This window comes from Macaca mulatta, chromosome 19 (assembly GCF_049350105.2).
Source record: "Macaca mulatta isolate MMU2019108-1 chromosome 19, T2T-MMU8v2.0, whole genome shotgun sequence".
Classification (NCBI taxonomy): Eukaryota; Metazoa; Chordata; class Mammalia; order Primates; family Cercopithecidae; genus Macaca; species Macaca mulatta.
In genome coordinates, this window is record NC_133424.1 from 63,560,001 (window position 1) to 63,576,220 (window position 16,220).

A 16,220-nucleotide genomic window follows, 5' to 3' on the forward strand; every position below is an offset into this window, starting at 1 on the left:
AAGGTCTCAGGTAAACAAAGACACTCCTATCAGGCAGGATATCCCAAGGGTTTAGAGATCACCTCGTAGCAGCTGGACAAGTGTCAAGCCTTTCTTAGGTAAGGTGACTCTTTTAATGCACAGATATAATACAAGAGTATGGTAGGTGGGTCTGTTTTTCAACTTGGATCTCTCCTTACAGGGTTACTTTCTCAGGTTTTGATGGAAATCAAGAAGATACCAGTGGAAGAGGGGCTGTGCACGACAATCCCTTGTGCATTTGAATTTCCCAAAGAACTCCCAAGCAATTCCATGATCATGGGCTACGGGCTCAACAAAAACGTCAGCTCCCTTGTAGCTACAAATAAACCCAATGCTACCGTTGGTGATAACACCAAGGACAGATTTTCCATGACTGGGAATCTTGATGAAGAAGACTGTACCCTACTCATCCATGATATTCTCAAAGGGAACAGTGCGACGTATTTATTCTATGCAGATCTAGGAGAACAAAAAAGTGCTTTCCTGGGGGAGAATATCAAACTCTTTGTGTCAGGTGATGTTCAATATCATCCAATAAGTGGTTTGGAAAGAAGGAAATCCAACCGTGGTTCTGGTGATTATGTGGTTTTTACTTGATGGGCACTAGGCTTTACAAAACCTCAGGTGTTTGAGTTTTCCAGTGATGCAATGAGATCGGTATAATAGGTAACTTTACTTTTCCAAATAGAAATGGCAAAAAGAGAAGCGACTCACCCTATGTCATCCAACCAATACAAAACAGAGAGGAAATGATCACAGACTGGGCTGGGAAGGGGCAGAGTCTAGGGGTAGAATTGGGCTGGAAAAGGGAGGCAGAGGAGGAGTTACCACTAGCACATCTAGTCTGGGGCTCAGGTAAGGGGCCAGAATGTAGAATCCTCATTCTACAATGTAGATCGTCAGAAAACTCACCCTCAGTCTTTGAAGACCAGAGTTCAGGTTCAAGCTCTACCACCTTGAGTAGTTCTCTTCAGTTTGATCACCTGGACGCTGGGCTGTTCCCCTTCCACACAGAGAAAGGAAATCTATTTGTGGAAAACCATTCAACCCCAACAATCCCAGGTTTCACAAGGCTGTTGGGGAGGTGAGGGGGTTGCAAATGAGCTAATGGGCGGGGAGCACTTTGTAACCTGGAAACGCCGTGCATCAGTGAAGTGTCCATGAGGGTCCCTTTTCCCCCAAGGTTTGGGTCTGCTTCTCTCTTCTCCAGACCTAACCCAAAAGCCAGAGCTCCACATCCCAGAGATTCTTTTGGCTGAGAAACCTGTGACCTTGAACTGTACCCTCAAAGGCACCTGCAAAGAAATCAAAGCCCTCTTTCGCTCCTGGAAGAACCCAGCCATCTCCAGCAGCTCCTCCTCAGTGCCGCACTTCATCCTGAGGCCTGAGGACCATGGCAACACCCTTGGATGTCACTTGAACTTCTCCCTAGCCAACGTGACCAGAAGTAGCTTGGTCAAGCTCCAAGTGGTCTGTAAGTGCTGGTGGGCACAGGCAGGATCCTGAGAAATAGTGGGCTCAAGAAAAGACCTGAGCCCCAGAGGGAAAGAAATCTTAGGAGCTGTCACATGTTCCCCCTGACCTTTGGGGCTGAAAGGTCAGAGGTAGGAGCTGAACCCAAGTCGGAGGCAGATGTGGAGAGAGGATGAAAGGGGACTGTTTTGAGTCCCAGCCCCACTCTGGATTGCCAGAAAGTCTTTCTGAAGCTCCCTGTGAATAGCGAGTAGAGAGAAGGCTGGGTCTTAGGGGAAGTAGAGAAGCAAAATCAGGACATCTTGATGATCCCCGATTCTTCCTCCGCACAGCACCTCCCAGGTTGTTCGATTCCTCTTGTTCTTTGGAGAAGACAGTTCTGTGCAGCTGTTCCTTCCATGGGATCCCCACACCCTCCGTGCAGTGGTGGATGGGAGGTGTCCCTGTGGATGTGAACAGCATGGATAACATCCCCCGGGTGACTTCTTCCACACGTGTCCCCTGGGCCAATAGCACCATCAACCTCATCGGGGAGCCAGAAATAGTCATGAGACTTCGCTGTGAGGGGAAGAACCAATATGGAATTCACACTTCCAGCTTCTTCCTGATACCAAGTGAGTATCCAGGGACCTATTGACTGAGCTGGAAAGAACGCCTAAGGACCAGATGTGGATGGGCACAGGGCCAGTGGAAAGGGTAGAGAGTTTTAGCTCCGACTTCAAAGCCTTTGGAGAAAAGTCCATCTCACTTCCCTCCAATTCCAGATAAGAAATCAGTTTCCAGTATGTTCGTGAAAGGATTAATCCAGGGCATTGTGTATGGAGCCATTGCATTCTCATTGCTCTTCTTCTGCCTCGTCCTCTTGTTGTGAGTATCAAAGTTCAAATTCATCAGCAGCCTTTCCCAAAGCCTACTACCTTTATTTATGTTCTCCATTTCCTTCCTCATACTTCCTTCCAGTTTATTTTGCTTTTTCTACTTTGTTTGTTTGTTTGTTTGTTTTTTGAGACAGGGTCTCCCTCTCTCACCCAGGCTGGAGTGCAGTGGAGCAATCACAGCTCACTGTAGCCTCCACTTCCCTGGGCTCATGATCCTCCCACTTCAGCCTCCTCAGTAGCTGGGACTACAGGTGTGTGCCACCACGCCTGGCTAATTTTTGTATTTTTTTGCAGAAACGTGATTTCACCATGTTGCCCAGGCAAGTTTCCAACTCCTGGGCTCAAGTGATCGACCCACCTCAGCCTCCCAAAGTGCTGTTGGGATTACAGGTGTGGCCCACCGCCCCCGGCCTTGTCTGCCTTTTAAAAATGGATTCTTACGTCGTTAACTTTCGGTTATTCTTCTTTTTCAGTATTTGTATTTAGGGCCATAAATTTCCCTCTGAGCGTGACTTTAGCTGCATCTCACAAATTTTAATATAAAGATTTCATTATCATTTGGTTACAATATTTCTAATTTCCATTATGATTTTTTGACGCATGAGATTTTTTTGTTTTTGTTTTTTTGTTTGGTTTGGTTTGGTTTTGAGACAAGAGTTTTGCTCTTGTTGCCCAGGCTGGAGTGCAATGGCATGATCTCGGCTCACCACAACCTCCGCCTCCCAGGTTCAAGAGATTCTCCTGCCTCAGTCAACCTAGTAGCTGGGATGACAGGCATGCGCCAGCACGCCCGGCTAATTTTTTTGTATTTTTAGTAGAGGCGGGGTTTCTCCATGTTGGTCAGGCTGGTCTTGAACTCCCGACCTCAGGTGATCTGCCTGCCTTGGCCTCCCAAAGTGCTGGAATTACAGGCGTGAGCCGCCGCCCCCAGCCTAACCCTTGAGTTTCTTAGGCACATTACTGCCTTTTAAAATTTTTAGCTTAAACCGAATAAGGTCAGAAAATATACTATGCATGATTTCAATTCTTTATTTTCTTTGTAACACATTTTTTGTTTAGTTTTTATAACTATTCCATGTGAACTTGGAAAGAATGTATATTCTGTGCCTCTTGAATGCAGTATATATTTCTCTGTGTGTGTGTCTGTGTGTGTACACAAACACATACATATACGTATATACCCTTTAAATCAAATTCATTAATCGTGTTGTTTAAATCTTCTCTACTTGTACCGACTTAATTGCCTGCCTGCTCTAATGATAAGAGATAGGTGTTTTTAAATCTCCCACCATGATTGTGGATTTGTTTGTTTCTTCTTGAAATTCTGTCAGTTTTTGCTTTATAAATCTTGAGGCCATGTCATTAGTTTCAAGTCTATTTTAAAATGTGCATACAAGGCCGAGCGTGGTGGCTCATACCAGCCCTTTGGGAGGCCAAGGCAGGTGGATCACTTGAGGTCAGGAGTTTGAGACCAGCCTGGCCAACCAGGTGAAACCCCATCTGTACTAAAAATAAAAAATTAACCGGGCATGGTGGCGTGTGCCTATAATCCCAGCTATTTGGGAGACAGGAGAATGGCTTGAACCCAAGAAGCGGAGGCTGCAGTGAGCCGAGATCATGCTCCTGCACTCCAGCCTGGGTAACAGACTGACAGGCTCTGTCTTAAAAAAAAAAAAAAAAAAAAAAAAAAAGTTCATACAAGTATCTTCCTTATATCAGAAACCATTTTTCTTCTTCACCTTTGTATTAAAGCCTATCCTGTCAGATATTAGTATAGCTCCACCAGCTCCTTCTTTTACATCTACTCTCAATCTGTGATCTTAAAGTTTAGATATGTGTTTCGTAATCAGCATATGATTTTGACTTTTTTTAGTCTGGTAATTTTAAAATCGGATTTAAATTACTTTACTTGATGTAATTACCAGTGCATTTAAACACTGATGGCATTTCAATATACCATCCCGGCTTGTTCCATATGTTTATTTTTTCCCTTTACTTGTCTTCATTTGGATTGGCTGGGTATTTTTATCAATCCATTCTTTTCTTTCTACTAGTTGAAAATTATGCGATTATACGTTTTTTAAATATTATTTTACTGGTTACCCAGAAATCACAACATCTGTACTTCAGCTATCAAAGTATATATTTGAGAATTTCAAAGTATAAAACCTTTACCCTCCTCCAGATAATATAAAGACCTTAGAACAGTTGAACTCTAGCTCTCCTCCTCACAACTTACATGCTATTTTCATAACATTCTTTGTGGCATTTTATCAATCCCAATATACGTGTTATTTCACATTCGAACATCTCCGAAGTAGAGGTATGTCTTCAATTGATGGTGATTTACAGTTGCTGTTAGTCCCAGGTGTCAGTCCTGATAAAGTTGTCATTGCCTGCAGGTGCATGAACTCTGTCATTGCTGTTCATATTATCGCTTTAATTGAATTATTTGTTCATTGATACATGTTTAATTTATTGCCTTTTCAAACATTTGCAAAAGTGTTACATTATTAGCTGGTACAGAGACAAAGTTATTGTGTATACAGAAGGGCACAGAAGTAAAAGAGGAAGCATACCTTTCATTCTTGGGACACCTGTAACATTTGTTTGGGAAATGACCATATTCGGTATTTTTTTGTAGAGCAACAATCTGGTGCTTTATAGAACCTAGGAAAGAAAGATACCCACATGTGGATGAAGCCATGTTACTTTTTGTTGTAAGATAAAAAGCAAAAGGGTAATTTACCATAAACTGTCAGTGCAAATGAAATAAGAAGAAATTGCTTAATCCTTTAGAAGACATTTTTAAAATTTAAATTAACATGACATGGGATGATTCATGTGCTGTTCAGGACGATATTAGTTCTTAATAGTTTAACTGGCAACATTTTTTTCCCCTTAGGTGATATATAAATTATGCATCTTAGTATTAGTGGCATTTTATTATTAATGAAATACCAATTCTATATTTTTGAGCCCCCAAAGATATCATCGTGATGTTTGGTTTTATTTTGTACATTCACTGCTCATTTTGATTTACATACATATTTACCATAGTCTCTATTCTTTATTCCTTACACTCTGTTAGTATTCTTAGATCTTCCATCCAGAATCTTTTTTCCTGAAATATATTCTAGAAACCCCTTTAGAATTGGTTTTCTGGTAGCAAACATCCTTGGTTTCCTCTCTCACTTTCTCTCTCTTTCTCTCTCGTTCTCTCTCCCTTCATAGTCGAAAAATATTTTGGCCAGACATGGTGGCTCATGTCTGTAATCCCAGCACTTTGGGAGGCCAAGGTGGGCAGATCACTTGAGGCCAGAAGTTTTAGACCAGCCAGGCCAACACGGTGAAACCCTGTCTACTGAAAATACAAAAAACCAAAAATAGCCAGTTTTGGTGGTGTCCACCTGTAATCCCAGCTACTCAAGAGGCTGAGGCAGGAGAGTCACCTGAACCCAGGAGGCGGAGGCTGCAGTGAGCTGAGATTGTGCCACTGCACTCCAGCCTGGGTCACAGAGTGAGACTTTGTCTCAAAAAAAAAAAAAAAAAAAAGGTAGATTTGCCAAGTTTGGAATGCTGTATTGGCAGGCATTTTCTTTCGGCATCTTGAACTATTCCGCGTTCCACTATATCTTGCTTCTATTATCACAGAAGAAAAGTCAGCTGTGACTCTCATCTGCTGCTCCTTTGAAAATGATCTCTCCTTCCCTGTCTCGGCCTTTAAGACCTCTTTGTCGCCGACATTTCTGGTTTGGCCTCACACTTTACACTTTCCTAACAGCAACTTGCCTATTTGTCTCTGACACATGCGTTTCTTGTCCTGCAGCTTTGCTGACAGTTTGGCTTCTGCCCAGTACTCCCTCTCCTCTGCATTTCATCTCCTACCCCTGCTCCCCTCTCACACCTGGCTGACATTTATTCATCATTTACAACTCAGCCTATAGTCCTTCCATCACACGGTCTGGAAAACTTCCCCGGGCCTCTCTCCAGGGCCAGGTGTCTCTTCAGGACTCCTGTACGTCTCCTGGACTTTTGGGTATTAGCACTAACACTTCTACTTTGATGTGACTGAGTGTGGATATCATCTTTTTAGGTTTGTCGTTATTGATATTTATTTGGCCTCTTCAATCTATGCTTTGGTGTCTTTCATCAGTTCTGGGAAGATTCTTAACCACTGTTTATATTGTCTCTGCTCTTTGTTTTCATTATAGGGCTTTCATCTAATGTTTGTCAAACTTTTTTATCTGTTTCCCCTCTTACCCTGTGTCCTGTATTTTCCAGAGAGAGGGAGTCAAGTAAACAAGTACTAGGTTAGAGGTCTGTATGAGGGAGATGCTAAGAGAACCCTACTCTTTCACTGTCTTCATCCTTGGAGCAGAGGTACGGGATCAGTACTGCCCAGAAATCCTTTAGCTTGCCTCTAATCAACCCCCTTCGACTTCACACTCTGTCAGTATGCCAGGTGTTTCCCTCTTTCCCCCAATCTCTTATCTCATCCCATCACATTCAGCAATAGGGTTTACCTACTTCCGAGGAAAAAAATCAACTCCCCGACACATACGACATCATTACCACTGACGGTGAGTGATGTACTCCCTGCCTTTTTCAGGTAAAGAGGCTTCCTTCCTCCTGTCCAAGGTAAACCTCACCTCCTCTGCTTGGGAATCCTTCTCCTCCACTGCCTTAGGAGCTGGACTCCATCAATCATCCCTTCTGGCTCCTAAATATTCAATCATTCTTTCTTTGCCGGCACAAATCTCTCCCACCTCAGCCCCACAGGCTTCCTCTATGTACTATCCAATATTCTTTTGGAAAAATACCTTACACCACTTCCTGATTCTCATCACACTCTTCCACTTGCTCCCCAGCACCAGGCCACTGAAACGACATTGTCTAAAGCAACCAGTGACCCTTATTCTCAACGTTATTCTCAAAATCCAGTGGCAGGTGTTCTTTCTCTTGTTCACCTTTAGGCAGCATTTAGGATTGGGGTTGGTGGGGTGAGGTCCTCACACCCAGTGGCTTATTTTCATAATAAGGGAAGCATGGCAAGGCCATCTGCTGAAAATGACACGGGTGGGAGCATGGGGGATCCGTGGGGGATTGAGAAGAGGCATGATGTGTTAGGGTGGTTGGAATAGCCACTGGGGAGAATGAGCAGGATCTGTATAAGGACAAGGAGAGCAACCACTGAGCAGTAGCAAAGGCCCAGTGGTTGCTGGAGATTAGTAATCATTAATGGTGCCAAGCATCATTGCTATGTGACATCTCCTCCCAGCAGTGGTCATTGGAAGACGTCTTAGTCCATTCAGGCTGCTATAACAGAATACATAGACTGGGTGGCTTATAAACAAAAGAAATTTACTTCTCACAGTTCTGAAGGCTGGGAAGTTCAGGATCAAGGCACCAGAAGATTCGGTGTCTGGTGAGGGCCTGCTTCCTGGTTCACAGACGGCACCTTCTGGTTGTGTCCTCACATGGTGTACAGGGAAAGGGAGTTATCTGGGATCCCTTTAAAAGGGCACTATAATCCCATTCATGAGGGCCACACACTCCTGACCTAATCACTCCCCAAAGGCCCCAGCTCCAAATACCAAAACACTGGAGATGTTGTTTCAACAGAAGAATTTTGGAGGAACACAAACATTCAGACTATAGCAGAAAAAAAGGAGTAGATGATGGCATTGGGCTAGGTTTGAGTATTCATGGACAACATGCTAGGAAGGGTGATGGAGTGGGGAGGTGGGAGATGGGGAAGCGAGGAGGCTGGAAGGTGAGAGCACTTTAACTGAGGAGCCATTGTACCTAGTGGGGTGGGGAGGGAAGGAATGGAAGAGAAACTGAGTCTCCATAGACTGTAGAAAATATAGTGTCTTGGGATTGAAGCTTCCACCTGTGATATCATATAATGGGAACAGTTGGAAGGGGAGCACAAAAATACTGGATGGATAGAAGAACTAGGCAGATGATGAAGTATTGGAATTTGCATTTTCATAAGTGGAAAAGTTTTTGGGAGATAATGAACCCTTGGTAGTTAAAGGAAACAGTTGCCTTCATCAGGTCTCTTCCAGTTGTGAGTTATAAGGGCTGAACTCAACCAGCTCAAAGAGAAAGGTAACAGTTCTGATCATCTGTTGCTATGTCTTTACCCCTGTCTTAGTCTCTCTGGGCGGCTGCCACAAAATGCCATAGATTGGGCGTTTTGTGCACAATAGAGATTGATTTCTCACAGTTCTGGAAGCTAGGAAGTCCAAGGCCTGGGCACCAGCAGGTTCAGTGTCTGGTGAGGGCTCTCTTCCTCTCACAGTGTCCCCACTTGGTGGAAGGGACTAGGGGGTCTCGCTGAGGTCTCTTTTATGAAGGCTCTTGTCTCATTCAGGAGGGTTCCATCCTCATGAACTAGTCACCTCCCAAAGGCCCCACTTCCAAATACAGTCACCTTGAGGGTTAGGATTTCAACATGTGAATTTGAGCGGAGGATATAAACATTCAGACCATAGCAATCCCCCAAAATACAGTGGCTTCAAACAATAATCATTTTAGTATTTTTCATGATTTCCTAGATTAGGAATTTGGGCAGGGCCCAGCTGGATGCTCCCTGTGGTGTCACTTGAGGTCACTTGAATTGGGCTAGCATGGAGAGTCCCAAATGCTTTCATTCACAAACCAGGCATTTGGTGACGACCAAAAAGACGAGAGTCAAGCATAAAAATCCTCTGGGAATACAGAGGCCTGGCCTAGGGGGTTGCCAGTGACAGAAATGAGGAGAGGAAGGGAATGTTCTGGCCCAATAGCCAGAGGCTCAAAGTAGCAGAAGGAGACTCTTTCTTCAGAGGATGAGGGTTCTAAAACAGAAGAACACAGATGTGGGCTCCAGGCCTCCTGGAGAATCAGGCCAGAGGCAGGGTCGCTCTCAATGGGGAGAAGGCTTCGGAGGTGGTGTCCTGGGGAAGGAGAAGGAAGGGATCTGGGAAGAGTGGGGTGCAGGAGGTAGGAAGGGCCAAACACAGCAGAAGATGGGTGGAGAGTCCAGGACAGGAGAGTGTGGTGGTGGTGCCCCAGCCAGAGGGCGAAGCAGAAGGCATGGGAGCAGTAGATTGGGCCACAGGTGTGGAGGTGTCCCCTGCAGGCGGGCTGGTGGCTCTGGAGCTGAGCTGTGCCAAGTTCTCTCAGGAGGCAGACATTGGGGGCCTTGGGAGGGCAGGAAGAGAGTCACAGTGTGTCCAAGCAAATCCAGTACAAGCATAGGAGCGGGTTGTGAATGGGAGGAAAACCTACAATAAAACAAAATGGCGGCCAGACATGGTGGCTCACGCCTGTAATCCCAACACTTTGGGAGTCCGAGGCGGGCAAATCGTGAGGTCAAGAGTTCGAGACCATCTTGGCCAACATGGTGAAACCCCGTCTCTACTAAAAATACAAAAATTAGCCAGGCGTGGTGGCATGTGCCTGTAATCCCAGCTACTTAGTAGCCTGAGACAGGAGAATCGCTTGAACCCAGGAGGTGGAGGTTGAAGTAAACCAAGATTGTGCCACTGCACTCCAGCCTGGGCAACAGAGCAAGACTCTATCTAAAAAAAAAAAAAAAAAAAAGAAAGAAAAATGAGGCTGAATGCATTCACTCATGCCTGTATTCCTAGCACTTTGGGAGCCCAAAGCAGGAGGATCGCTTGAGCCCAGGAGTTTGAGACCAGCCTGGGAAACATAATGAGACCCCATCTCTACAAAAAAAATACAAAAATTAGCTGAGCACGGTGGCGCACGCATATAGTCCCAGCTGCTCAGGAGGCTGAGGTGAGAAGATGGCTTGAGCCCAGGAGGTAGAGGCTGCAAAGAGCTGTGATCACACCACTGCACTTCAGCCTGGATGACACAGTAGGACCTTGTCTCTCAAAAAAAGAAAAGAAACAATAAGTTGCAATAATAATCTTGAATTCAAACCATCTCACAAGGCTGCTTCAATATTTTGCTATTTTCCTGCATGTCTGGATTGGTATGCTTTGGCCTCATTCATAATTTTTTAGAGTATGCAAAACATGCAAATGGCCTTTATCACAGTGCACATGCTGCACACGAATGCAACGGAGATGTGTGATGCAAAGCCTTTCTCCACACATTAACTCAACAGAAATTTACTGAGCAGATTCTACATGCCAGGGCATACTGTTATAGGAAAGGGGTCCGGATCCAGACCCCAAGAGAGAGTTCTTGGATCTCACACAAGAAGAAATTCAGGGCGAGTCTGTAAAGTGAAAGCAAGTTTATTAGGAAAGTAAAGGAATAAAAGAATGACTACTCCATAGACAGAGCAACCCCGAGGCCTGCCGGTTGCCCGTTTTCATGGTTATTTCTTGATGACATGCTAACCAAGGGGTGGATTATTCATGCCTCCCCTTTTTAGACCATATACGGTAACTTCCTGTTGTTGCCATGACATCTGTAACCTGCCATGGCGCTGGTGGGAGTGTAGCAGTGAGGATGACCAGAAGTCACTCTCGTCACCATCTTGGTTTGGGTGGGTTTTGGCTGACTTCTTTACTGCAACCTGTTTTATTAGCAAGGTCTTTATGACCTCTATTTTGTGCTGACCTCCTGTCTCATCCTGTGACTTAGAATGCCTTCACTGTCTGGGAATGCAGCCGAGTAGGTCTCAGCCTTATTTTACCCAGCTGCTATTCAAGATGGAGTTGCTCTGGTTCACATACCTCTGACAATATCGTAGAGCAAACCATGCCTCAGGGAGGTGGACACCGAAGGAGGACATATACAGATGTGTAGGGATAAATGTTGGGAAGTGCCTGGAGGAAAACGGGGAGCTGGGAGAGAGTTTGGCAAGGGGAGGGGATGCGAAGCAGCCGTTAGGTACTTGCTCTGAGACCTAAAGGAGTATGCTCACACCGAGGGAGCCGCAGTTCTAGGCTGAGATTGCAGAGGTTTAGGAGTCCAAGAGTCCAGCAGGGCCGGATGAGCTGAGAGCTTAGGGAGAGCTTGAGAGAGGCCAACCTGTGGGCAGAGCCTCAAGGGCTCTGGTGAGAAATTTGGGCTTCATCTTCCTTGTGGAGGGCTGTTTCCTCTCATGCGTGGTCATCCTGGAAGGTGAACTGCTCTTCAGTGGGTACTTTACCTGCGAAAATCGTATGTGGATAATGTGGTGGGTGAGCCCCTCCAAAATGAGTTTTGTGTGAGTTGCCCAACAGCGTAACAAACTGGGCGCTATTTGTGTTCATTGCTCACTTTGTTGCTCTCTGATGCAAATCTCTGTAAATGGAGGCCTCAGCTTCTAAGAGAAATTAAAAAAAGGTTTTTTGCAACCCAAAGCCCAGGCTGAAATAGACATGCTTCCTTGTCATTGCCTTGACCAATGACTAGATTTTTTTTTTAGTGCCCTTTTGATGTGGGGGTGTCATATCCAGGTCCCTACTTAGTATGGACCCAAGGCCTTGTTGTCTGCTGTCACCGGACCATTTAAACCAAGTCCCTTGGTTATTATAACAGCGAGCCCCCCTACCCCGCGACCCAGCGGTGTGCAGCCAACCCTCAGTTGATGCGTGGCCTCTGATCTTCCCTCCCCGAAGTCCTTACAACCTCAGCCCCATCGGTATTTTCGGATGTTTTTGTAGAGCAAGTGTTTTCAGACAGGAAATGGACGTTTGAATCTTATTGTCTGAATGCAGAAAGAAACAATGGAAGGATCTCCATCTGGGGAGGAACAGATCTGGTCTTTAAAGTTCGCTCAGGCTGCTCTGCAGGGGACGTGGGGCAGAAAGACAGAGCCGCCAGCCGGGGACCAGCAGGCGTCCCCTGAAGCTGCCAGAGCAAGAAAGGAAGGGGACCAGTTATATAATCCATGGGACATCCACACAACAGAACAACACAGCTGTCAGAAAGACCAAGGCGGTGTGCCGGGCACGGATATGCAGACATGAGCCAGAAATATTAGAAGGAGGAAGAAAGGTGCAAAAAAAAGACCTGTCCAAAACTAAAAAGTGTATATGGAGACATCACAGGGCAGCAAGAGAAGCAGGAATGGACCAGACATGAAGGGCCACCAGGCTGAAGGGCTGGGCTGTGTCCTGGGGGAACTGGGGAGCCATGGGAGGTCTGTGAGCAGGAGAGGAGCTGGGCAGCTCTGGGGGACAGAGTGAATTTCAGGAGGCCCAGAAAGAGGCTTGGGAGAGGGTCCACACCAAGAGAATAGAGGTTCTTATCCCCACTTGATGGGGTGGGGTGGGGCTGCGCTGGTGACAGAACCGGCAATCGGAGGAAGCTGGTGTTCTGGGCCCAGCCCAGGGCTTCTTCTGGGAACTGGACGGGGCAGGGACTGAGCACAGCATTCACCACGGGGCTTCCTGCCTTAGAATGAAGATGCTTAACTGGTGGGAGGAACATCAGAGTCCCAAGACCAAAGAAGGCCTGACCCTTAAGAAACCAGAGCTGCTGGAGGAACCAGAAGTACCCAGCATGCCTGAAGCTGACATCCCACCAGACCGGGCTGGAGGTAAGTCCCTGGGACAGTCACAGGCAGGTCGTCAGACAACAGGGCCGCAGGCCAGGGTCCCCAAACCCATCACCTGGCAGAACCACCGGGAGGCACTTGTTCAGGACAGAGAGTCCCAGGCCGCCTCAACCCCCCACACCACATGCTACATTTGCCAAAACAAAGTGCCACAGACTGGCTGGCTTGAACAGCAGATATTGATTTTCTCCCCCTCTGGAGGCTGGAACTCCCAGGTCAAGGTGCCAACAGCCAAGCTTCCTTCTGAGGCCTCTCTCCTTGGCCCGCAGATGCTGTCTTCTCCCTGTGTCCCCACAGGGTCATCCCTCTGTGTGTGCCTGGGTCCTAATTTCCTTCCCTTGTAAGGACACCAGTCATTGAACTCAGGCCCACCATGTGACGTCATTTAACCTTAATCACCTGTGTGAAGACTCTGTCTCCAATACAGTCACATTCTGAGCCCCTGGGGGTTAGGATGTCAACATATGAATGATGGGGGGTGGGGTGGATTCACACTTTAAGCCACAACAGAGGCTTAAAGAGGCTGCTTGGATTCCCCGGTGTTGGGTACTCAGAGAGGGGACTGGGCTTGCCGGAGGCAGCGGAGCAGCCGAGTCTGGTTCTCCCGAAGTCTAGGGATCTGGAGAGACAGAAGAGTGTAGACTCCGAGACGGATCACGGCACTCGGCCCGGGACGTGGAAACCTGGCCCAGGCAGAGCTGCACAGACCTGCCGATGCCAGCAGTGACTCCGTCCCAGACTCCAGACCCGGAGGCCGACGCCCGGTTCTCACCCATTTCCTCCCATTTCCTCGGGGAACATGCCCCGGGGCCTCCCCAGCGCCAGCCCTCGTGTTAGTCAATGTAGGGAACATGCCTAACACCTGACACCTGCCCGAGGGACACGCCACCCCAGCAGCCAGGCTGACAGGAGCAGAAACAAAACACACAGGGACACGCCAGGCATCAGCACCAGGAAACAGGCTGCTGCCGCCCACAGGGGCCGTTGTGAGCCCAGAGTGGATCCAACCCAGCCTCAGCCTTCTTCAGAGAGAGAAACTGAAGCATGCTCAGCACCATGGGAAGGTGGCTTGAAACCCTAAGGAACCCCCAAAAACACATCCACAGGGGCACTGGGAACCATGAGGCCCCAGCCTCGGCACATCTGCATGCAGACAGAGAAACTGAGGCTCACCGTGCCTCGGGCCACACCGCAATGCTGCGCGCTGCTCAGGACTCCTGAACCCGGGACCCTTGCCCCCCACTGCAGCAGGTGACCCTGTCCTGGACATTTTCTCCTGACTTTATGAGACTCTAGTGCAGAGGTTGCAAACTCAAATGCTCACAGCCACCAGGCAGGGAACAAGCGGGGCACAGTTGGCCTAATGGGGGCCTCATCTGCCTTGAAAGCAACTGAGCGTCCTGAAGGCGGCGGCTCACAGTGGCGGAACTCTCTCCAACTCCTCCCTACCCGCTCCCCACAGGTCAGGAACACGGGGTGACTACAGCTAGCTCTTCATGTTTTTTTGTTTGTTTGTTTTTTGAGGAGAATCCAGAGATCTCGATTTCAGTGTGAAATGTCTTGATTCCAGCACCTCAGCAATTGAGAACATGTTTTTAAAAGGCAGCGCCGCCGTGGGTCAAAGAAAAGCCCCGATGAGGCCTCCCATTTGCAAACTCGGATCAGAGGCAGAGATGTGGAGGGGACTCCGCTCCCTGAACACACTTCCTGCCCACAGCAGGCGAGGCTATTCAGAACGCAGACGCTTTGCCCAGGGCAACCAGAATCCCCAGGTTCTGGGGGGAAGCTTGGGTGTGGAAGAGTAAGGAGGGGTTTCTAGGTAGAGAAAAACATTCCAGGTGTTCACTCACGTGGCCACAAATCCCCGGAGGCGGCCTATGTGCCAGGCGCTGGGCTGGGGACAAAGAGGAGTCAGACCCAGGTCCTACCCACAAGGACCTCCAGGTTGCTACACCCCTTCGAGCAGGGTCAGGGCTGTGTCCCAAGAAGCATGGGGAGAGGGGAGGGGAGGAGGAGCTGGCATTGAGGGAGGGAGGGCTTGACCCTGCTTGGGGAGCTGAGTGTTGCTACCTGAGCCCAGCAGGCATGCAGGGAGAGGTGATGGCACCGCCAGGCACAGAAAGCTGCAAGATTGAAGGCAGGAGGCATGGCGCTGGGGGTCAGAGCACTCCAGCAAGGGCAGAGCAAGCAGCATTTCTAGGGCAGGAGGCAGACGACGGTGAGAACGGAGCCAGGCAAGGGACCACAGGCTGGGCCTGGGTGAAGCTCCTTGCAAACAGGCCTTGCTCACCCTCAGAAGTGAGGGAGGAGCTGATACTGATGGGGGTCCACTTCCCCTCCTCTCTGAAGGACACGCACAGTGGTGACAATGTTCCTGAGTTTGACTTCAGTCCTGATGCCCCACCAATTGAAGGGTCGTGGGGACTAGGAGGCTGACCAGGAAAATTGTGGCATCACTCTGGGTGGGCTGAGGGGTGAGCGCAGCAGGGACCAGCCGCTCCACAGATAAAGGTGAGATTGGAAAGTGGAATCATCTCCCAAGAAGTGGATATTGGGCTGAACTCTTTCCCCTGAGGGTAGACTGAGGACTGAGGGTGGCCCAAGCCCTCACAGGCCTTCATTCACCTAAGCCAAAGACCCTGTGGAATTGGTCCCATTACCATGCCCATTTTACAGAGGAGGAAACTGAGGCCCAGAGAGGCTGAGAAGCCTGCCTAAGGTTACATTCCTACCTTCTGAGGCAGACGCTATCCCCCTGCCCTTACCCACAAAGAAGTTGAAGTTCAGAAAGGGGAGGTCCTTCCAGACTGTCACAACCTGGGGACAAAGCCAGATCTGAGGTGCTCCTGCCCTCTCCTGCCTGCTCCTAGGAGCAAGGCCCATCGGGATCACATCAGGCTCTCTTCTCCCCATTCCAGAGTGCAGACTGTGGAAGGGAGCCGTCTGGGGCCATGCAGCCACTCCAGGCTTTGCTGGCTCAAGGAGCAGGTCTAGGCTCTCCCTCCCATTGACCCTCAAAGTCTAGTCTCTCTGTCTCTGTTTCTCCCTCTCTCTCAATTCCATGCACAGATGGTTAACTCTCTGTGTGCCCTGTACCCTGCTAGGTTTGGAGAATGGCTGTGGATAGGGCTGCCACCATCCCTTCCTCTCCCAGGTGGGGATCACCCCAACCGCGGACACTGCAGAGGATGGGGGCCATGGGATCATGGACTTCTGTAGTGGCCCCCTGGACAATGGAGCTGAGCCACCTGTGTTTAGATCCCAGCTCTGGCCCTGAATGTGGGCCACTCCCATGTTCCCTAACCCCAGCTTTCATCTGCAAAATGGGG

At 48.2% G+C, this 16,220-nt stretch overlaps 1 protein-coding gene across 1 annotated transcript; it reads left to right on the plus strand.

The window, feature by feature from the left end:
* Nucleotides 1-204: 204 nt before the first annotated feature.
* LOC144329482 (sialic acid-binding Ig-like lectin 5) lies at nt 205-15,885 on the plus strand. The gene is made up of 7 exons (XM_077978023.1): nt 205-535; nt 1,232-1,495; nt 1,827-2,108; nt 2,259-2,361; nt 12,734-12,873; nt 15,188-15,308; nt 15,810-15,885. The coding sequence occupies exons 1-7, from the start codon at nt 292-294 to the stop codon at nt 15,883-15,885; spliced, it is 1,230 nt and encodes a 409-aa protein (XP_077834149.1). The 5' UTR covers nt 205-291.
* The last annotated feature ends 335 nt before the right edge of the window (nt 15,886-16,220 follow it).

What these genes read in the sequence shown, in the direction of transcription:
- LOC144329482 (XM_077978023.1), top strand. Translation starts at nt 292, where the DNA reads ATGATCATGGGCTACGGGCTCAACAAAAACGTCAGCTCCCTTGTAGCT. An exon ending in TATCAAACTCTTTGTGTCAG is followed by an intron (nt 536 to 1,231) that starts GTGATGTTCAAT and finishes TCTCTTCTCCAG; the next exon opens with ACCTAACCCAAAAGCCAGAG. An exon ending in GCCCCACCAATTGAAGGGTC is followed by an intron (nt 15,309 to 15,809) that starts GTGGGGACTAGG and finishes TCCCCATTCCAG; the next exon opens with AGTGCAGACTGTGGAAGGGA.